At 36.3% G+C, this 23,206-nt stretch overlaps 1 protein-coding gene across 2 annotated transcripts in view; it reads right to left on the bottom strand.

Annotated features, from left to right (window-relative positions):
• Positions 1 to 654: 654 nt before the first annotated feature.
• The window catches only part of LOC120631956 (zinc finger C2HC domain-containing protein 1C), a 41,530-nt gene continuing 18,978 nt past the window's right edge, over positions 655 to 23,206 (bottom strand). The window contains exons 2-11 of one of the 2 annotated variants that reach the window (XM_039901667.1): positions 7,882 to 8,040; positions 6,940 to 7,164; positions 6,280 to 6,366; positions 5,271 to 5,434; positions 4,345 to 4,453; positions 3,380 to 3,430; positions 2,427 to 2,450; positions 1,862 to 2,056; positions 1,326 to 1,488; positions 655 to 1,029 (exon numbers count right to left, since the gene is read on the bottom strand). In XM_039901667.1, coding sequence (XP_039757601.1) covers positions 866 to 1,029; positions 1,326 to 1,488; positions 1,862 to 2,056; positions 2,427 to 2,450; positions 3,380 to 3,430; positions 4,345 to 4,453; positions 5,271 to 5,434; positions 6,280 to 6,366; positions 6,940 to 7,164; positions 7,882 to 8,040 — 1,341 coding nt within the window. In that variant the 3' untranslated portion in view covers positions 655 to 865. The remainder of the gene's footprint in view (positions 1,030 to 1,325; positions 1,489 to 1,861; positions 2,057 to 2,426; positions 2,451 to 3,379; positions 3,431 to 4,344; positions 4,454 to 5,270; positions 5,435 to 6,279; positions 6,367 to 6,939; positions 7,165 to 7,881; positions 8,041 to 23,206) is intronic. The other variant, XM_039901668.1, reaches the window with a different exon arrangement.

Genomic DNA, 23,206 nt, shown 5'->3' with positions numbered 1-23,206 from the left:
AATTGAATGCCAGGAAAACGTTATAAATGTGTAAAGTTATGTGTATGATTTTTTGTTTAACGGTTTTGGCCATAACCAACTTGTGTTGACTGATTTTATTATGAAGAAAATTCAATTGTAGTAGAACGGCAGAAGTTCATCGCTGTTCGTGTCCAGTTGAGGCAGTCTCAAGTCACCCAATCCTGGCGGGCAGACTCTCCTAACTTCGTGTAAAAACCGTAAAAAGTTCCAGAAGGTGTAGCAGACCAGTACGGTGAATAACACTCGAAGTAGGATACATTCGTACACCAGCATTTTGAGTAGGTACTTAGTGATATACGAGATGCTTTCTCGTATATCCACAAGTTGACCAAGCTTGAACCAATTTTCTTTTTTCTCAAGATTCAATTTTGAACGTTGGGAGTTACGATGTCGAAGAAGCATTTAATTAGGTAGATCAGAGCGCAAGTGAAGATGGCTTGAACCAAAGTATCACAATAGATATTAGTTCTTGATGTAATAATCTGCGTTGATTTACTCGATACAGCTGATTTGTCCATATCAACCTCACTTATTGATGAGGATTATTTTTTATTAAGAAATATTTTAGGTTATGATGATGGTTTAAACTAGTTTAGGACTTAACCAAGTTAGGTTTGATGAAAGGAACAGAAAAAGGATTATATCGATGTACTTTTACCACTGATCATTTCTAATGAGTTTTAAAGATTTCACCTACTTAATATAATTAGGAGACCAATTTATCAATCACTAGCCAGTTGTTAGATTCTTTAGTTCACTGTTTTCTTAATCCTCTGTTATGAGTTTCCATAAATCCTTCTTGTAAACTCCAAAGTGTAAAGTTGATACGCCCGCGTTTAAATAGTTATCTCCTTTTGGGAGGTTGCTTGGATTTGTTGAATTGAAAGCTGGCACACTTTGGTACGTGTCTCTCAGCCGCCGACTGGTTGAAGCGTCGTTTGCAGTGAGGGCACTGCACGTAGTCAGGATTCTCTGATGGTGGCGGCGGTGGAAGGTCACTGAGTTTTCCTGGAATGCATCGGAAAGTTGGTACACGTTTTAAAGGCAGATATATTCAAGACATAATTGTGTGTTTAGGTAAAGTATTGTTATTTTATTAATTGGCCCGCCTGGCCGAGAACAGACGCCTATAAACGGAGCAAAACCTCTGAGGGGTGATATGGTTCTGCCCTATCTATCAACCAAAGACTAACTATCAAGGCAACCGCGCCTTTTAGACCAGAACTAAACATGGCGGTAATACTTCCCTGGACTTCTGGCTACGTCAAAAAGTGATTTTGTTATGCGCGAAAGTTAATACTAACCTCCCGCGTCAAGATGTGCTTGAACCTGCTTGGCCGCCCGAATTGCTTGAATGAACTCCTCGTGCTTCTGCCGCCAGTTGCTATTGAGGTTCTTCTGTTGCACCTTCGTTGTCGATGGAGTGCCCTTGCGTAGCTTATTGATAAACGGTTCCGCTTCTGTGCCCTGTAAAGACAAGTAAAAATGCTTAAAAAAAAAGGAGACGCAGGTACTCTGAAGATAGAAACACCGGAAAATCTCCGTAATAGGGCAGACAATAGAAAGTTTGTAAAAAGAAAATCTGTTGTGTATTAATTCCGCAAATATCAGAAAAATATTTCGCTTCGCTTAAATCGTTGAAGATCTCGTCAGAGTCGGCCAGGCCTCAGAGGAAGATGAGTTCATTAGTTGGACAGAAAATTGGTTAATAAGACTATGTATTAACTAATCCGGAAACTTGAAAAAGATCGCCTGTGACCCAAATGGCATCAAGGTCGAAATCTGTCTTACGTGAGGATGCTATAGCTGTGGAATAAAATTGTATGGAGGAAGTACACACGGCCAGACGGTGCTTGAGCACGTCAAAGGGCTTGCGTTTCTTGGTGTGCGTCTTGCGGCAGATCTCTTGGTGCTTCGGGAGCCGGTCAGGCGCGAAGTGTCGGCCGCACACTGTGCAGCCACCCTCGCTCGGGACAGCGCTATTGGCCGTCGGAGCCGAACGGGATTTGTTTGATCCGCTCGACGGTTGCGAGTTCTGAAATAAAGAAATCCAATAACTCATTTTATGTTTAGTCGCGGAGTGCTTGCCAAGGTGAATGTTCCTGCAGTTTTGGAACTAAGCTGGATTGACGCTTATGAATGCAAAAGATTTGAGAGTATAACGCTTGTGAAAGTGCAGTTACGGTAGTGTCCCATCAAATGTTGACGGCAGCTAAGGAAGAGAATCACTATGGGCTGAAATATGAAAACAGAGAATAGTTTTCTAATTATATCGTTTTGTGTGAATCATTGCGGTTGGGCGAAATCATATGAACCTGGTAACTTAGAAATAATCAATATTATTGTGTACCCACTAATTATAAAATAAAAGGTAACTATCGAAAGAATACAAAAAAAATATTTACCGTGACTGGATTGTTTCTAAGTACCTGAAATAAAATAAAATATTGAAACAAAAAACATAATCTATCTGAGACATTATATCTCTATGCTACTTTAAAATTTTTAGTCTAACCAGTTTAGCATTGTATAGCATCATTTATATTCAAATTTAAAGCTTGCGTGGGAACATGTGCAAGAAACGCAGATGCTTCGTGAGATTTTATATTATAATCCTAAAACTAATGTTCTAAAGAGCGTTATCATCTTCACATCAACCCATTGCCGGCCCACTACAGAGCACGGGTCTCATTCCATAATGAAAAGCTGAATGCTTAGCTGGCACCTTTTTTCTAGGTTGTGCAACACATAACATGTGTGGTGTCCGTGAATATTGTAATGTGTGGCGCAATGTAAAAAATATTTTTTTCTTTCTTTCTTTCAAAAAAGGGTTTTTAGGCCACAGTCTACTACGCTGGCCAAGTGCGTATTGGTAGACTTCACACGCCGTTGAGAAGATTATGGAGAACTCTTGGGTATGCAGGTTTCCTCACGATGATTTCCTTCACCGTTCAAAGCAAGTTACATTTAAAATGCCTAATAGAACGCACATAACTTCGAAAAGTCAGGGGTGCGTACCGTGGCTCGAACTCGGTTTTCACAAAAGGCAAGCCAAGCCTTACCCACAAGGCTACCACAGCGTTTAACTTACATTACTCTTGTATTATTTAGATATAACCCTTGGTTTCGCTCGCGTGCTAACCTTTCCGGGATAAAAAGTAGCCCATATCACTCTCCGGCCCATAGACTATCACGATACAAAAATAACGTCAGTCCGTTGCTCTGTTCACTGCTCTCTGAGGAAATGTCTCCTGCACAAGCTAGCTGTGCAGGGATAGGTACCGTGTAACTTGCCTCAAAAACTACACCAGATACCTGATCTGTGGTTAAGGTACAACAGGTATGAAGTAATACTCACCGGTCCGCGCTGCATGGCCCCCTTGGGCTTATTGGTCTCCCGCGGCGGTACCTGAACAACATGCACGGTTCATTAAAATTTTGTAAACCAGCACTACTCACTGTTAATTTTATTTCATTTTTCAGATCAACGTTCAATACATTTTAATAACAAAAGTGACATTTACATTTTCTTGGGTTTTAAAAACGGAAACGTCAACATCATTTTGACATAGCTTTAATTTTTCATTCGTTATTTTAAGGTTTTAAGTTTGACTAGTGGAGGTAACAAATTGATATCGAGATGCAAATTATGCAATTTCGTACAATTCAAGCTTCTCACGTAATTCGCATGTTGTAGAAATGGACAAACGGACTGAATATATTACGTGCTCCATATTTTTATATAGTAGCAATTGACGAACCAAGTAGATGTCCCACTTAAACTTAAAGTAAGTGAAAAACCATCGCCTCTAGTGAAGTAGGTATAGGAGGCGTAGGTGTTAAGCCTAATGTGGCTTTAGTCATACTGGCAGGAATATACATGGCGGTAGTACTTCCCCGGACGAGATTGATTCCTAAGGTAATTTTGGAACTACCAATGCATAAGTTTAAAGAATGTGTTAAAACACATTTATTACAGCGAGGTTATTATACAATTGATGAATTTCGTAATGACAAGGTTGCTTGGAAGCATCCGGCGCCGCTTTCATCTCTCACAAGGTAGAAAAATGAATTTTAAAATGTAAAATGTAAATTCTTGATATTGGAAAAGAGCAACTGCTGTGTTTCTTGCCGGCTTCTTTTCGGTAGAATCTGCCTTCCGAACCGGTGGTAGAGTCACTACAAACAGACAGAGTTGACGTTTCAAAAGTGTTTATATTAGGCCTACTTGAAATAAATGAATTTTGAATATTTTTTTTGAGCCTGTCACAATAAGCTCTAGAACTACTACTAAAATTGAATTCAAAACAAATCCTCACATACCCTATTCTCACTGACAACTCTTCGTGGTGGTGCTGCGACTGCCGCTGCAGGTTTACTTTTTACTGGACTTTTAGGTCTTGGCGCAGCAGCTGGACTTCTGGAAACAAGACTGAATGGAACTCATTTCTTCGGTAGAGGAGATATTTTAACACTGTCATCAAACAAATAACCAAACTTTCTGTGAATCTAACAGTCCAGGAGGCACCTACTTCGCCATAAGAATACTTTCCAGAAGTGTTAGAATCCCCACTAAAACTATATCTTCATGTTAATTTAGACTAAACATTTTTCATCTGTATACCTATACCATACCGCAGAAACTGTCACAATTCGTAGACTATAGCGTAATCTACAGGTCTTTTCCAAATTCTATGCTTTGTTCAACTATATTCTATTTTTTGTTCGCCGCTCTACATGATAGATCAATTCTAATTCGTTGACCCTTGCGCGTGTCACGACTCAGCTAGCCTCATGGGGAAAAAGACATAGGATGGTAACTCTTCAAACAGTGATTTGAACTCCTTTAAGTACTATTGGAGTGGCAACGCACTCTCTGATGAAATTCCATGTTCTAAATAATTTACGGCGATTTTTAATAACTGTGAATGGTTTAGAGGGAATTTGGACCAATACAATACAATTATCACTTATACTTATATCACCCACTCTAATATCAGGAAACGTCATAATTTACTAGTGAAATTGCATTAACGAGAGGTCAATGTACTAGTAGTTTATGGATGTTAGTAAAGAAAAGGGCTGAGTTGTCTTTTTTTTAACTGTTACTTTTTACTCTTTTTTTATCTTAAAAATAAATTTAACTGATCGCATGCATAACAATGAATCTAAAACGTTAAAAAAAATATATAGGTACCTACCTGCATTATTAGAGAAATAAAAGAGATGGAAATTAAATGGAATCTTACCTTCTTTGCGGCCTTTTAATTTCTACGACAGGTTGAGGGGATCGTGGTGTTGGCGTAGGGGCGAGCGCTTCAGGAAATGTTTCGTTCTCAATCATGTCATTGTTTTCATTATCTACGTGATCCGTTTCGTCGACTGATGGAATGATTTCACCGTTGGTGTTTGGCTGAGGGAAATTTATTTTTATGATAGTTGTGTTTGTGTAGTTTTGTTTTCTTGGGATAAGAAGAACTCAGAACGTTGTCTATCTCTGCCAAACTTTATTCGAATTCGTTCAACAAGTCCTTTGTGTTATATAAAATAATAATCAATAATTACGTTAAATATTAATTTAGTTTAGCTGGAGAGTACGTGTTCAAAGCGCAAAAAAGTGTGTTACATCAATATGTGGCTAGAAACAAACTGACAGCTGTAGGCCGTATTTTAAAGTCCTTACATTACCTTTGTTATACATTTATTTTAAGAATCATTACTGTTCGTAAAAAAGAAAATGCATTTATATTATAAGCATTGTAATAGAGAGCGCCATAAAGATAAGCTTCTTATGCCTCCATCAAAAACTGTTAAATACTCGTATAGCAAAAGCTAATGTTTTGTTACCTAAGCTATACAATAAACTACAGTTGGATCTCATTAAGACAAATAATTTTAATATTTTTAAAAATAAATTGAAAAAGCATCTTCTGAACCAATGTTATTATGTTTTAAGTGAATATTTAGGTTAATTTTAAAAATTATATAACATTAGGAAAATTTATCAACTTGAATATACATTTTGGCATTGGCTTACATTTGAGGACATGTTTTAATATTTGTTGCATAGTCATAATATCGTAATATTATTACCTATTAGTTTTAAAAAATTATAATGATTTTTGTACGCCAATCTTGGCCGGATATATCATGTTATATCATGAATTACGCTTAACATATATGTTTCTGTACCATGTTCAAGCAAAAAAAGTTGTAAAAAGTAAATAAATTTGTAGAGATAGACTTTGGTTGTCTTACCATTATTTTCTGTGTATTCGAGTCCATTTCGTGATTGTGGTTAAGGTCACCAGAACCGTTAATCATATTGTTGTCAATTTTCAGAACCTGAAGAAAGAGTATCTATAAATCCTTTCCAATAATAAAATTTATATATAAGTTTAACAAATGAAATATAAGTTTAACAAGTGAAATACACTTTTAACAAGTGATATACACTTTTAATCATTTGATAATATTGACGAAAGTACTCTTCATTCTAAAGGGGAATATGTCCGGAAAAGCTGCAAACTTGTAAAAGTTTATTTCAAATATTAATGATATAGGAATTTCAAAAAGTTGCCTCGTTCTGCGGAAGCCAGGGTGCCATTTTTAAGATATAAGGGTAGGCTTTCTTTAAAGATTTGTGTGACGCGTTTTTGGAGTATGCGCGATATGAATTGACTGGACTAAAGTATGTCACAAGTGAATGCGTCTTACTTTAGGAGACGGTAGTACATGCGCAAACTTCAGAGGGCTATCTTTAGCCGAGCTAAGTACTATTGTACAAGCTATAGCCGATTGAGGTCTTTTTTAGGGAGATTTATCATTTTCTAGCATCTTGAGACCTCATCTTCAATCGATTCTTCGTGCTATGTATCCCACCTATTACCACGAGTTTACCTATATTTATAACTTTACCTGAGTGGTCACATTTTGTTTCTTAACACTGTGCGAGCTGAAGTTCGTATATGTTTTGACAGTCTTCTTCTCGGTCACGGAGGTTTTAGTCGTCGAGGATACTTTAGGGTAGCCATTCGGCAAGCTTTTCCGTGGCGGCGTGCGTTCAGTGTTCTGTATTGGTTGAAGCGGATAGCTTTTATCGATTCCGGCTTTTGTTCGCCTTTCTTCGAACATTTGTCGCACCTGAAATAATGGAAGATTAGATCAAATTAACCCATATTCATTTATATTGATTTTTATGATTTTAATCCTTAATACTTTCTCTAATAAACTACATAAGTACCTTCTTACGATCAGAAATCGCCTTAATAAAAATAACGCATATCGACAGCAGTAGATAGATAGTTGCCGTCATGTCCCAGAAGTTTAGGTTAGTAAATAAAATACTTATTTGGCATATGAGAACTGATTATGGTAGAGCGGTATAACTTGGTTAGTGTATTTACGGGTCCATAAATAGAAGTATGCAAAATGAATTGAAAAGAACCCGAGCAATCAATTTGTGCTTACTTATTATCATTGTATGTTGGACTTTATGCCCAATAATTTCATTCCACTGGATGCATAAGTCAAATACAGAGCTACTATCACTGAAAGAATATAAAGTAACAAATATACATTTACCAGCGACTTCGTCTGCATGTTTTAAAAATCCTGCGGGATTTTTTTTGCCATGGATATAATATCCTATTTGTGTCTCCAGGTTGCTAGGTATCCTGGTTTTGTATCATTTTGTTAACATCGGTTTAGTGCTTGTGAATAGTCCCTGGTTTTATTTTTTGGGAAAATAAGTAAAATATCTATGTGTGGCTGTTCAAAATAGCTCAGGTGATCAGATTTTTTGCAAGCTTCTAGGACGTACGTCAGCGTATGGACAAGTGAACATTAAATATAAGATACCTTTCCCGGCTGGTGCGTGACGGTCGGTTGCGGCGGAGTGGTCCCCACGCCATTGCTGGGCGAGTGCCGGACGCGGTCTAGTGCCCTCGCTTGCTGTGATTCGTACAGTGAAGCGATTTTCAGTTCACGCTCCTGGAGTTGCTTCTGTTGGAACCGTGCCTGTAGACAAATAGATATACTAAGGACTAGCTCAATAAAAAACAATTAAAGACCTGACCCGGGAATCGTAACGGATACCCCGACATCTTTATTCGAACATAGTAACAAATCGACCAACGTACCAATTTTTTGATTATGTGATCGCTAACGAAATTGAAAGACCGCACTCGTCCAGTGTCTTGGATTACGGCCTTCTGATTCTGAGAGCTACTAGCCCACCTCGAGGTCTCTCGAGGTCGAGGTCGAATGTGTTGATGATGATATCAACGTTAAATGGTGATCAGATATTATCAAGGCAATGGAAAAATAATACTAAGTACTTATTAATAAACTAGCGGACCCCAGCGCCATCTGTCGGGCTGATTTGTGAATCTAAACCATCCAGGGTGCCACCCAAACGCATACCGAAAAATTCATTCAAATCGGTCCGGCCGTTTAGGAGGAGTTCAGTGACATACACACAACACACAAGAAATATATATATAAAGATAAAAATACGAAAATATTACTTGCATAATAGATGCGATAGTTTCTTAGGACAAGTAGTTTTTTCGAAACAAAAAGTATCCCATGTTATTCCATGATCAAAGAAACCGTAAAATAAAATTTCAATACGAATACCAATTTTTAACCCCCGACGATGAAATCTATACCCCTAATCGGTTTCGAAGTACCGTAACGCTAAATCGCTTGGCAACACTTTTTTGGCGCTAGGATGCGAGTTATGGACGAAGCGAGGCCAACCAATGAAAATTAAAGAATTGTAAATTTCCAAATTGCCTCTTCTGGAGATTGAATTCGTTCTCCTTTTAGACCACAACGCCCACCACTCCACCAGCGGGGCCGATAAATTAAAATAAAGTAGTAGAAAGAAAAGGCAAGCGGCTAGGACGTGGGAGGTCCGTGCCCACGCATCGCTGAACAGGGCAACCTGCCGACCGGAGACTTTATTGTTCTGTTGAGTACCGGCTACCGCTTCCGCAAGATTTAATTGCGATACTCAAGGTCATTAGAAAATAAATCTATTTGACTGTTTGACTTAGGTATCGTTTCGCTTTTATCGCAAATTTTAGCTGCCTCTAATCAGTAGCCTAGCTTGCCTAATCAGTAATCACTTAAATAAATTTTATTATTTATACAAAATTTTAATGAATAATATAATTTTGTTTTTGATGTGGCATTAAATTTAATTGTAGTTCTAAAAAAATTTTAAGTATCTAGTATCGCTAAGCCTTAAAATAAGGTTTGCTGCTGTCCGCTGAGGAGTTCTGTCCTCTATCTCCAACCACAGTTTGGGCAAAATTAAACACATATTATAACCTTTGTAGTACAAAAATAATTGTTTAAATCGGTTATAATTTGTCGTAGTTATGGTGTAAATTCGTCAAACACTTTCATCCTCTCTCCCAATGGAAGCGAACTTAATGCCTATATTACTTCTAACACTTCAAGAATATGTGCACAAAGTTTCATGACGATCGGTTAAAAGTTTTTGCGTGGAAGCGTTACAAACAAACTGACATTGATATTTATAATATTAGTAGGTATAGGTATAGGTATAGGGACAGGGATTTTCTTGACTGAAAAAAATTCAGTCAAGAAAATCTTATTAAATAATGTACCTACATCGGATAAACAATTAATCAGATAGACCTGCGGTTAAGAATTATATAATATATTCGCCGCCCCGTACGCCGTAACTGCAACCAATCAACTTAATTTTTGGCAAGGAGTTAGTTGAATAAATCAGATCAGAGTTTGAGTTTATCTCAGGAAAATCAACGGTTCGCACGGGATTTGTAGAAAACCATACTCTCCGCGGACGAAGAACCCGGCAACATCTAGTAGCTAGTTAATTACGTTGTATGAATCGCATTTCGGAACAACATCTTAATATTGCTGTTACGTATATCTAAAAGTCTTCTACTTACATCAATATGTTCAATTGTCAATTCACACAATTCACACATTGTAATCGATGTGGCCATCGGAATCGATTAGCGTATTCACTCAAACGATCGCAATTCGCTTTAATTAACGGAGCATGTCTCACATCAAACATATGCGAGACTACGTTCCCCTTCTATCTTGCCTTTATATAAACAGGTCTTCTTTGCTCGAGTCTTATCCCATCATTTGGGATCGGCAGGATGATTACATATCTGAAGACAGGCTAGGCTAGGCTTGCAAGAGGCGTAAATCTTGCAATCCTTGCTGTCAAGCGTCGTGCGAGATTTACGACTGTCGCAAGCCTGTTGTGAGATACGTCATCACTCTGCGTGTTTCTTCAATCAGAACTGTTTTTTAATATCTTTGGCCACCTTCGTCCACCACGTAGAAGCAGGGCGTTCTCTCCTTTTTTCACCTTCAGGAGGTGGAGGCTCATTCCTTCCCTTATCCTCCCTTTGATGTGCTCATTGCGCACTTTATTCAGTCTTGTTACAGGTATTCTGTTATCACAGATGACTCTAGATAAAGCTTGCCACCGTAGACATGCGCTGTTCACTCTTTGTCTGTGTCATCTTCGTCTACTGCTGCTGTTGTTGTTAAAATAGATCCCAGGTTCTTAATTTTCCGTTTGTTGTTGTACCTGTTATGTTACAAATAATATAATTATATGCCTCTTTCCTCTTTGGATATTATATTTAGTTATGATGTAATTTAGTTCAAAACAAACAACCTCAGAATATTAGAGGCGTTCAATTCTACAATTATTGACAGTTATGACTATGTAAGACATATATATAACTATGTAACCCAATAAGTCATATCGTAATTTATTGGGTTACATAGTTTTGTTGTGCAACTTGCATTATTCTTCGCTAAAATGATTTATAATCGCAAGCGTCTTTTCGTTTTAGTTAATTTAGATATTTTGTACACCAATGTTTTCCATGTTGGTGAATAATGGCACTTTTTTCATACTTGTACCTGTAATAGAATTTTGCCACCACCTTATGATTATGACTAACCTTTTTGCTCGTTATATACGCTAGGAATACTGCTATATGGTCGAACGAAACAGTAAATCTAATAAGTACACATCAAATAATATCTATATAATATCCAAGCCATATTTCTCCGTTCCTGACGGAGCACTGACCGTGATATATCTGGATACCATAAGTGGATATTTATTTTAATCTGTAAGCTGCAAATTGCAGTCATCTGATGGCAATCACTCCATATAAAACTGGTAGCCTTTCAGATGTTGATTAGAATAAATAACAACCTCGTTTAAACATTGATAAATGCTTGATAGCTTTGATCGGAAAGCGCACTTCCTTCGGTCCACTAATAAGTACTTGCACTACTATTAATTTGAATAAAGGAGGTTGAAATGGAGTAGGTTCTAAGTCGATTTCCTGTTTCTTCTTCTCATTTTCTCTGAATTCTTTGTTTTTCATTTTTTTTTCACTTTTTCTTAAATTTTTTGACTAAGTTATTATTATTTTGATATTTGTACGATTAGGTAGGTAATCATTTTCATTCTATAGATAGAGTTCTGGAAGGTTCTCATCAATTTATAAATCAAAATCATAGTAAATCTCACGTTTACTCCGTTAAAATATTTTTTAACTACCTTCAATAATATACCTATACCTATAATACCTATAATAATTTTGACGTCTTTGACAAAATTTGTGGAAGCACTGAGCATGAGCAATTATGTAAACTTGCACCAAAAAAACCAAAGTATGTATTTTGGAAAAATTGAAAATACAGTAACGAAGTTTATACTTAGTTTGACACAAAGGAATGGACAAAATACGGACTTTTCAAAATTATGTTCTGTTCTATAAGAGGATACAACCGCTAAGGTAGCAACCATGTTGACTGTTGAGGACTTAACTTGTACGTACTTCGTCGACTCGGTGCTAGATAACGACTCACGATTATCTAAATGAACACAATTAACATGTACAGTGGCATTCTTCTTACTGTTAAGTGTTAGGCATTCGTTACAATGATCTTTCGGTTAATTATATTGAACAATGTAGGAGTAACGGGGCACTTACACACTTACATTAAATTTTAGTGTTTAGTATTCATTACGTCTTTGGATACAACGAGTACAACGAGAACCTTGAGAAGTTAGACGTGTTAATTGAAATTTTAAGTGATTTGGTGATACCAGCGAAAATAGAAAGAAACGGTAAGTAAGTAGTACAAGAGTCAAAACACTGCTGCATGATTACATAGGTATATTAGGTATATCTATATCGTTATTTTATGAATATCGTTTTTTTGATGCAGCTTCAATAGAGTTTCATTGTAGAGTTTCAGTGTGTCAAAGCGGAAAATAATTTTATAACTATTACCAGTCGAATACGGAACATTCTAAACACACGTCGATTCTCGGCTTCAAGAAACTCTGATAGTTATTGAAATATTATTGGCGATTATTATTATTATGCCTCGATGTTTTAGTGTTTAACATGGTCGAGAGCAGCCACGTCTTCCTAGGTTCGATCCCCGTTTCGAGCCAATATATAATATTGGAGTTTTCTATAAATACATTCTTATTGATTCACCTCCGTGTTTGGGCGCCTGATCTATTTCCCATCGTCTGGGATCTGTCTTCCCATTGGACTATGAGAGAATACAGAGTACACAAGTGTATGCGCACTTGTGCACTAAGTGCAATATCTCCGACAAGATCTTCGGAGATTGACCACCGTGGCCGAAATCGGTCCGGGAAACTGCAGTTTATTTATTCTCGATATATCACCACATCTTGTTTGCCTTATTCTAGGTCCGCATTAATACCGATATTAAGCTCAAAACAGGTATCTAAAATATCGGTCAATCTATGCTTAATAACGAACCTGTTAAAGTTAATTTTAATAGTGTCAGGTTTAAGCAACAATTTAGATATTTACCTAGTCCAAGGCGAACGCCTAATGCCGGAGCCGATCTCGAACAATGACCATACAAGGCACACATTAAACTATATGACTCATCGACAGTCATCGACCTTAACTCGTGATAGGGAAGATCACGATCTGCAGTTTGAGTTGACTGTTTGATTAATTTTATGTCCGCAATTTTTGGATAGGTAATCGGTTTTTGTTAATAAACTATAATTACTTGTTTTTGGTCTTGTTAGTCGAGGACTCTGTTTCTGATGAGTATTTTCTTCCTGAGATTCCTTCCTCATTAGTATGGATCGGCAGGGTTATTTCGTATCTCACGACAGTCTTGCGACTATCGTTAGTTAATTGGCGTAAATTTCGCTATTACCGCTACCAACCGTCACTTTTGCATTACATACACATGTAATACACACATAATTAACAATAGGAATAAATACATTTTTCATACAAAAAATATATTAAAGTGACGTTTGACAGCATTGATTGGGAGACTTACGCCTGTCGGAAGCCTGTCACGAGATCACCCTGCGGGTCTCCTACCACAATGAGAAGTTTAGAGTTTAGACCGTAGTCTAAACTCTTCGCTGGCGACCAGCGGTGGTGGACAATGGTCTAAACTTGTCTCAGTGCGGATTTGGTGGGCTTAACAAGCCTTAGAGATGATTATGGAGAAATCTCAGGCATGCAGGTTTCCTCACGATGTTTTCTTTCACCGTTAGTGATATTTTAATTGCTTAAAACGCAAATAACAAAGTCTGCGTGCTAGGATTCGAATTCGGCCCCCCCGAAAGTAAAGACGAAGTCCAAACCACTAGGCTATCACCTCTTAAATATTCAGACAATATTTATTGTTTAAGACGACATTTAAAAATATAAAAACCTTTAGTTAGAATTTCAGTGTTGATTGTAAGTAAGACAAAGTAATCAAATAATGTAATTATATTAATAAATCTGGTAACTTTGGCAGATGACCTTACGTTTCAGTTAATGCAATACGATCCATCAAAATCTGATCGTGTTCCAAAGGTGACCAAACAAAAGATTTTTTTTTTACAATCTCGTTTCGCATTCTCCATATACGGTGCTGAGTCACATCACGGCAAGGTGTGTGATGTAACAGACCCGCGCTGACTAACTTAGCGTGCCGTCTTTATTGTTATCGCTTTAAAGGACTCATGCAAATAGTTGTTTATTGCACGTTGTTAGTAACTATAGGTGTCTAGCTTCGTGACTAAAAGATAACAGTAACTGTGGATCTAACACATTATGTAAAGACAATAATGCCTTTTTTCACTAACGACGGAGTTAAGTAATTTATCTTCATTTTATATACCCGGCCTATCGAAAACTTTAACGATAAACGATTCCCTAAATCAAAACACCTTTTACAGGGGCTTTGTAAAGAACAAAGTATTTCGGTCTCTTGTTGGTTCAATTTTCGTAACAGGTATTGATTTTCGGACAAAGCGTTAAAAGCAATATATTGTTGCTTTATTATTATCGTATCTACCTACAAAAAACCCTGTTAACTAAAGTAATTTGATAGCAGACTTTGTAAAATTAGAAAAACAAATCGTTAAACTATTGTCATATTCATTTACTCAAAGGTCATCGGGTGAAGGAAATAAATTATTCCAAAGGTTTTATTCGGATCAATAGTAGCGCTTCCGAAGACTGCAATGAAAACTTTAAACTGTACTTATATTTAAAAGAAAATAGGTTAAGTGTTCGTGATTGTAATCAGAGTATATGAAAATAAAATGATAACTTATTCATCGGTCACCAACTCATGGTTTTTGGAACTGCCTACAAAATACGTTTGTCCGTCATATTAACCGATCAACTTCCAGAGCAACTCTCTGGAAGTTGATCGCTTAATATGACGATGATGAGGAAAAAAAAATTTCGCACTGGGACGCTTGACTCATGTGAATCTTAGTTGCTTACTCATTTATGGAAGGTGGCAGGCGAAGGCTAAAGGTTCCTTAATGCACATCCATCATGATAGCGTCCTATCTTGTAAAATCGAGACGAATATAAAAAACCTGTGATGAAGAGTAAATGGTTATTTGCTAGGCAAGCGCACTCTAAAATAGGTATCATTGCATAGTTACAATCTGATTAGATTTCATGGCAAGTAAGAGAAACCAAAACCATAAAATAAATCGGTAAATTTAGTTTACAAACTAAGCTATAATTTGTAACAGTTCTGCTTATTACGAGCGTTTGTTGCTTCGTCTGAAGATACCAAATTTATAATAAATGTGCTGGAAATATCGACGACCTCCCTGGCGTTATGGTGTGCGCTGTGAATTTACCCGGAAATTATAATTTCTGAATTTTCTCTGGTCTGGTTTGGCTTTGGCTGTGTCTATTAGGGCTATGACTACAATACTCCCCAAGAGGTTATCCCCCTACAATCTAAGACTGCATCATCACTTACCACTTAGGTGTAATTTCAGTTACGGGCTAACTTGTAGTGGAATAAAATAAATAAAAATATGGCATTAGTGCCTATTACAATAATATGTAAGGTACCATGGAACTTTTCTAAGATATATTGATTCGTGGAGTAAGGGTTCGTCAAAAAGATCTCAACTAGGTAGGTACATGTCTGTTAGCAGATGGCGATGGAGCAGAGTAAAAGGGCCGCCTAAAATTAAATAAAAATAGCTCAACGATTTACCTGAGACTCTGGTAAAGTTAACCAGCCGTTCCTTATTTCCGCTGGATCAGCTCCTTTCAATGAAGCTGAAGCGACGCGAGGCCGTGTCCTCCAATGGCTAAGTTTCCACCAATTACCATGATCAATGGTGTGAGATAAATTACTCGACTCCATTATTAAATTTAAAAGAAAATTTCACAAATTCTTGTTATGTTCGCACGCCTACAGAACTCAACTCTTAAACAACACAAGTTCATAAACAGGAACTCTTTTTTACATTATGTCTTATTAACAGATATATCTTTTTAATAAATCGACAATAACAGTAAAATTACCCGAATAGTTAAATAACTTTTTACAGAATTAGATTGGCGCGTTAAGTTCCTCAATGGGGAGTAACACAATGAAGAAACACTTGGATCAGGAAAAGAAAATATACTTAGTTTCACTATAAGCCTAGATCAACAGCAAAGGGTGTTATCGTAAAGTCTGAAGCCCTTGAATGTCGCAGTAATACAACTTTATAATAAAAAAGCGTCTGCCAACACGCAATCACTCTTTCCGGAGACTTGAAAGGGAATACGTCTACAACCAAGTATTAGGAAAGCTGAATGAAGTTAAACTTACCAATGAGGGCCATTGTTTGTTTATTTCGTTGTCTAGCAACATTGCACGTGGTAGTTCCAATGTCACGGTGTGAATAACTCATGACCTCGAGAATTACCGCTAACTTGACCCGGTTTAAGTTTAACTTATGTCTTTAGTGGGACTTATTGCCAGTGTATTAAGACACCTGCAGGCTGTATTGCAAAAGCTAGAACGGAATTCTTAATGTGGTTTAGGTCAAAATGAAACTTAGGAAAAGCGATCTAAGGTTAAAAATGGAAAAGCGTCTGGTTTTTGCATAAAATTGCTCGGCGTATGTAAACAATTGTGGGAAATGGATAGTAGAGTTACTTGCGGTTGTGTCTACAGATTGGTTTACTTGGTTTGCGTCATGCTGTATGTATGTATTGCGGATGTATCGAGTGGATATTATCAATCGATGTATTATTGTTTATTTTATTAAACAAAAAAATAAATAAACGGTCGTTTCAATAAACAAGTAAAGGCCTACCAGATGTTTTATATAAAGTTATCACGAATAATTAAATAAATTGTGATTTTTTTTACTAATTAAATTGCATTATAAAAGACGCCTTTCGTGTTAGCATACTAAAGTGGCAGTGGGCTTGTCATGTTTGTCGGAGGACCGATGGACGATGGAGTCGAAAGGTCCTCGAGTGGAGACCGCGTGTCCCAACTAGATGGAGCGACGACCTCCGAAAAGTGGTAGGCATCGGCTGGATGAGGAAAGACGAAAATAGGAAAAGTTGGCGCTGCTTGAAAGAGGCCTCAATGGCTGATGATGGTAAAAGACGCTGCGGATATGTTAAATATTTTTTAAGTATTAGTTAGTTGTAGCTATTCGTAATTAATAGTACTGACATTGTTCTATTATTTAACGCAGGATTCCATGGTTAATTATAGATTGTCTTGTTATTTAAAAAAAATACCAAATTTTAGGATAATATCAATTACAATTAGTAATGACAATTTCAAGAGCTTGACAACACGCGGAAAAATCTCGTTTTCAAATAAGTCGAATAATCTTCAGGAAACCAACTTTTTTTAAATTCCAAAAGCTAGTAATTTAAGATTTACTAGTGATCAGTATGTTTTGAGCAGTATGCTGATGTAGTTTAACACCTATTCTACCAAGATATCAGCAAAATACCGCGTTATTAAAGAAGTAGTCAAATTACCATTATAAATTAGTAAGTAAGGATTACTAAATAGCATGAGACTTTAACTCGCGGTGTCACGTCTAACAACAGTGCCGATATAATCGTGGATGGTTTAGGCTTTATGACACTGAATTAAGGTCGATTGCAGATTGATAAATGCCCACGCAGCCGGTTCAGGCCATAAATGTACAGGCTGGGCTGATTTATAATCTGTTCCTTGTTGACGTCATCACTTTCATTCTTAATTTGATTGTATTGGACTTCCGCTAAGGTCATTGGTTGTACCGCTTTATTTTCATAATAATTTGGACAAATACAGAGTACTCAAATATATTTACGTAACGTTTCACAAAAACTTGAAAATGGCTCAACCGAATTGATTTTATATTTTTCTTGATTTGTTTGCGTAAATCCTGGAGATGGGCTGGAAAAAATATAATTAAGACCAGCAGAAAATAATTGGTAATTTTGCCACAATGATTACATATATCAAAAATATATGATGGTGATTTTACTAGGTAAGAAATTTACCGAAAACTACAAGTACTTTTTTTGGTTTATTTTAGTTGTCTTCTTTTTTCATATATTTTTTCAGTCCACCTGGTTGTACGTGATAATGGAGTCTAAGATGGTAAAGGGCTAATCAGTTCGGGGTGTGGCAGTTACATTAAACCCCTAATCGGTTTCTACGCGAAGTCGTATCGGAATGCCAAATCGCTTAGCCTTACGTCTTTATCGGTATGGTGGTAACCAGGCAAAAATCCTTGACAACCAGCGATGCTAATGAAAATGATGATTTTGATGTTCATAGTGATAAAGATGATGATGATGGTAATTATGAATTTAATAAAATATACAAAATAATTAATAAATATACAGCGACAGTACACACATTGCCATCTAGCCCCAAAATAAGTATAGCTTGTGATTAATGGGCACTGAGATAGCTGATGAATATAATATACATAAATACATATAGTATATAGATAAAAACCCGTATTCTTAAAAACATTCATGTTCATCACACAAACATTTTCCTGTTAAAGGAATTGAATCCATTCAGTTGACAGCACGGTCGCTGAGCACTGCCAAAAAATAAGGATGTCATTGTCCTAACGTTTGATCCTTCAATAGAGTAATGAGCGTTTGTGTATAGTAAACATTGTATAATTTAGGATGTAAATTATTATGCTTTGATATCTGGTATTACAAAGCGTCATGTGCATCCCACGCGCGTCCTAGTGCCGTCCCACGTGATCTTACTTATGTACCGAGATCCATTAAAACAATATGTATTACATCGAGTGTTGGTTTATATAGGTAAGTGGGATTTTGGCGACAAGTTTCTTGAAGGTCGTTAGCGTATACTTTATAGTTGGCAAGACTTCGGTTTCGATCCCCGGCAAGCACGTCACTTTTCAGAATTTGATGCATTTCAAGCAATTGAAATCAGTTTGTTTAAGGGGAAACCTACATGTCTGAGAATTCTCCAAAATGTTCTCCAAGGCATATGAAATCTACCAATTTACACTTGGCCAGTGAGCGCTGTGGATTCTTGGATTGTGTGGTTCTCAGTCTGAGAGAAGAACCGAGCACTGTGATGTGCCGGTAATGATTTATAATGATAAAGTAATATTTTTACTTCATCATTATAAATCACAGACTTTACTCTAGTTTTAGGTTTTTGTTTCGATTTTAATCAGCCTTCTAAACTTTGCGCTTTCTCTAGCCTTTGTTAAGGGTAAAGCGAGATTGTTTTATGGCCCCCTTCGGTCGACATTTATGTTTTAGTTTATGCTATTTAGTAAAAATTATTGATTGTTTTACAAATCCATATTTTTATCTCATTTCAGTGCCCCTTGGCACTAACATTTTTCTCTACCAACCCATTTCTTTTCGTTGAAACCACTAAACTATTGCAACTATATTCAATCTTGGTACTTTGAAAATGTATTGGTAAAAAGGACTTATAATCAATAGAAAAGCTATCTAAATATGCATGTCCCAATATAGTTTGAATTAGTATTTTATAAATAAAATGCTTTTCTTATAGTTCTTTAACTTTTCTTACATGGCATAAATATTGAAACCAATGAGTAGCATTTTTTCTAATATTTCTTTCATATAATATGACTTGGAAGTACTTAAGTATGGATGTTTGTAGCAATTATTACTTCCTCACTGAATAATACAACAGCGGCTGGCGTCTCGCTTAACCATATGTGCTGATTCTCACAAATCATATAATTTTTATTTATATTACCTTCATATCGTCGATGAAGTCCTAGTACCTCTTAAGATTTCAGATCCTTAGACAAACCTTACAATGAAAAAATGGGTTATACGAAGTTTATCAAATCGTATTAAATAGATAATTAAGAGAGCACCTAATTACGCTCGAATATTATGATCAATCTAGTTAAAAATCTTCAGTTGACTTTCACGAATTCCAGTAAGTAACGTATATGGAAAGATTTTTTCCCAAAGGAAAATAAATATTTTTTATTCTTCTACAAGTGCCATCTCCATACGAAGGGATATTTTTAATGACGGTCACAGAGAACTCTTATTAATTTTGAAAAGGCATTTCTTGCCTGTTCAATAGAATTATCCCCAAATTCGTCGATCATTATGCAAGTATCTGCACCGTTGGACAATTTCTAAGTTGTTTTGGTTGAGACGCAAAGAAGTGTTGTGTACAGATGTTTTGCTTATAATCATATATTTGGTCTTCTCGCAGTTGAATTTTTAATTTGATTTTTAAATATTCTATGTTTATTCCATAGGAGGTGCTTGCAGAGGAGACAACGTTCACTAACGCCTGTAAGCTCGCAATAGAATCTGCGATCAAAATGGTATCATCGATGTATTGAATGTTATTGACATGAATGTAATTTACCGTTAGTAAAAATAATATATTATACTAATTTATCAATTTCCTTGTCCGGCAGGGTGATTACGTGTTTCGCGACAGGCTTGCGACATGCGTGAATCCCGCGATCTGATACTGTACAAACGCCACTTTTGTTTACAATTTAATTCAATTCTCGCTTATGGCTTTAAGTGTGCCAATTAAAAACAAGGTCGTGTAGATGGAGAAGGCACGAAGGAGATGGATCGGTGAAAATAAGAAAATCATAATTAAGTTAATTTAGTGTATCCACCTAAAAATAAATAGTTGAGATTATATTATTAGTTGTACCTTTCAATAAACCAATTGAAAAGACGCTATTTCCTGTTTATGAACACACTTTAATTCATTTTAACACTTTAATTTCATTCCTTGCTTCTAGCCACAAACATTTAACACTTAAAGGACGGTTGACTTTACGGGGAAGGACGTCACAGAGGGGATAGATGTTTTTGCAACAATTAAATACGAGTAGTATGAGAGATACAGTGCCCTCTTCCAAGCCACACTCACAGATAGAGTGGTCCCTAATCCGGAGTCACTTTTGTTTATTTATTGTATGGAAAAGTGACGTTTGACAACAGTGATCGCGAGATTTACTCCTGTCGCAAGCCTGTCGCGCTCGCGAGATACGTACGTAATACTCTGCGGTTGTCACATATTGTAGCAAATAAAGCCTAATTTTTGTTGTGAATGTATATTACGGAAAAAATAATGTGTACATCAAATGTACAATGACAAACGTTCTAGGCATAGTAGTAAGGCATAAATATTACGTTCGTTTAATAATTACTTAATAGGCAATGCGAACGGAATAGGGAGTGCTTACGACTACATAATGGCCTGACCTTATTATTGACTCACTAATTAGCCAGCGTAATGCTCTACACCTAGTTGCGACCGACGGTTTCACCCACAATCACATGAAAAATTTTCTACACTAATCGGGCTTTTTTTTTAATGTGTAAATTCAAAAATATCTCTATTCAAGTAGGCCCATAGGTAGCACTTTTCATGCGTACATACATTACATGAGTAGTACAAGGTAGTGAGTAGATGGCGATAACCAATGTACTGCTCCTGAGTATCTAACGTAAAATATACTATATATAATAATTAAAATATAAATAATATATAATAGAAATTTGAATTTTGGTGTTATTTTTCTTTGAAGTGTACTTTTGAAGTCGCTTGCTCTGTAGATATTTGTAAAGTCGTACTTTCGAACGTTAACATACGAGTACCTGGTAGTAGGTAGGTAATAGGTAGGTAGTACCTACGTATGCACAGAAATGTACCTAGGTACTAAATTACATTTCGCGTTTGTATTATGATTGGACACGGTGTACGCACAGACAAATTACATTACTTATGCAGTGATGACATCCACGGAGCACAATTATGTTTTTACGACACAGCCAAATTTTTGTGCGCAAACACTTTTAATACAAAATTATGTTTATTAACAATTCACATTCGTAACATCAAGAGAAGTAGGCCAACGTAAATACCTTTTGGTTTTTAATTAATCCTACACTAAATTTGGTAGGTAAACTTCACAGAGTCCTATAGGTTGACGGCCGAGTAGCGTAGTGGGCAGCGACCCTGCTTTCTGAGTCCAAGGTCGTGGGTCGATTCCCACAACTGGAAATTTTTTGTGTTATGAACAGGAATGTTTTTCAGTGTCTGGGTGTTTATCTGTATACGTATTTTAAGTGTTTATGTGTATTATATTCATAAAAATAATATTCATCAGCTATCTTAGTACCCATAACACAAGCTACGCTTAGTTTGGGGCTAGATAGCGATGTGTGTATTGTCGTAGTATATTTATTAAATATTAATTTATTTATAGGTTATTCTACCGTGCTAATAAAAAAGGAAACTTTTGGGTTTTATTAAATAATATATAAATTAAAAATTACATTACAGACAAACAGACAGAAAAACAGCTTAAACATAATTGATTTTAAAATTGTATTCACTCCCCTAAAATCCGATAAAATAACCTAATTAGCAGTAAAAATATAACCTAAATCCTATCACTCAGTATTAACACTCATAATTCCATCACAATTCATAAGTAAGAATGTTAACCGCCATCTCAATCACACAAATGAGTTCTGTACCTCTCGCAGACGATATGCTGAAAAAATCGAGAACTCCGTTTGCCGATGCAGAAATTACTATCATTTTAGAAGCAAATTATATTTGGAGTAGGAAACGCGAATTCCAAGTTTAATATGGTTTGATTTAAAGGATAGATTTTACAACCACGCTTTTAAAAATGTTATGCGTAATCGCAACGCTTTTCTTTGTACACTCAAAAATAAACTGCCAGTTGTTGATACTATACCTATGGTAAGATAACTAATTATTTTAGTTAGTTTTCTGTCAGATACTATGGCCAAATTTTGAAAGCCTTATAAATGACACAGGCTTATTGGACAATAATTCTATTAGCCTTCAGATCACGTAGACTTGTAAGTCGTAAATCATTATAGTTTAGTACCAGACATACCACTTCGGATACGGCGTAAAAGGAACTTTTTATGTAAGGAGGCCAAAAGGAGCTTGCTAAAATGACCCTGGTGCTAAATATGTTAATAGTGGTGGGAGGATGAGATCGGGTTTGCGATTAACCGTATTTAGATTTGCACAAGCTAGTCCTACGCGATCACTGCAGTTTGTTACGAACGCAGTATGAAATTTCTTAAAAATTTCCAGGGAATATAACTTTTGCGTTATATCCTCATTCACCCACTCACAACCTATGTTTTACTTTCAATGTTTCCGCAACCGATGTTACACAAATGTAGACTTTACTTTTTTGACGGCGCAGCCATATTATAATAAAATAGTATTTTTATCTAAATGAAACGTTTGCTTCGTGTATAAAATAGGACATTTATTTATTTAGAACAGT

Source organism: Pararge aegeria, chromosome 19, assembly GCF_905163445.1.
Source record: "Pararge aegeria chromosome 19, ilParAegt1.1, whole genome shotgun sequence".
NCBI lineage: Eukaryota > Metazoa > Arthropoda > Insecta > Lepidoptera > Nymphalidae > Pararge > Pararge aegeria.
The sequence above is the reverse complement of the archived record's forward strand: the minus strand, read 5'-3'. Positions and strand labels throughout refer to the sequence as shown.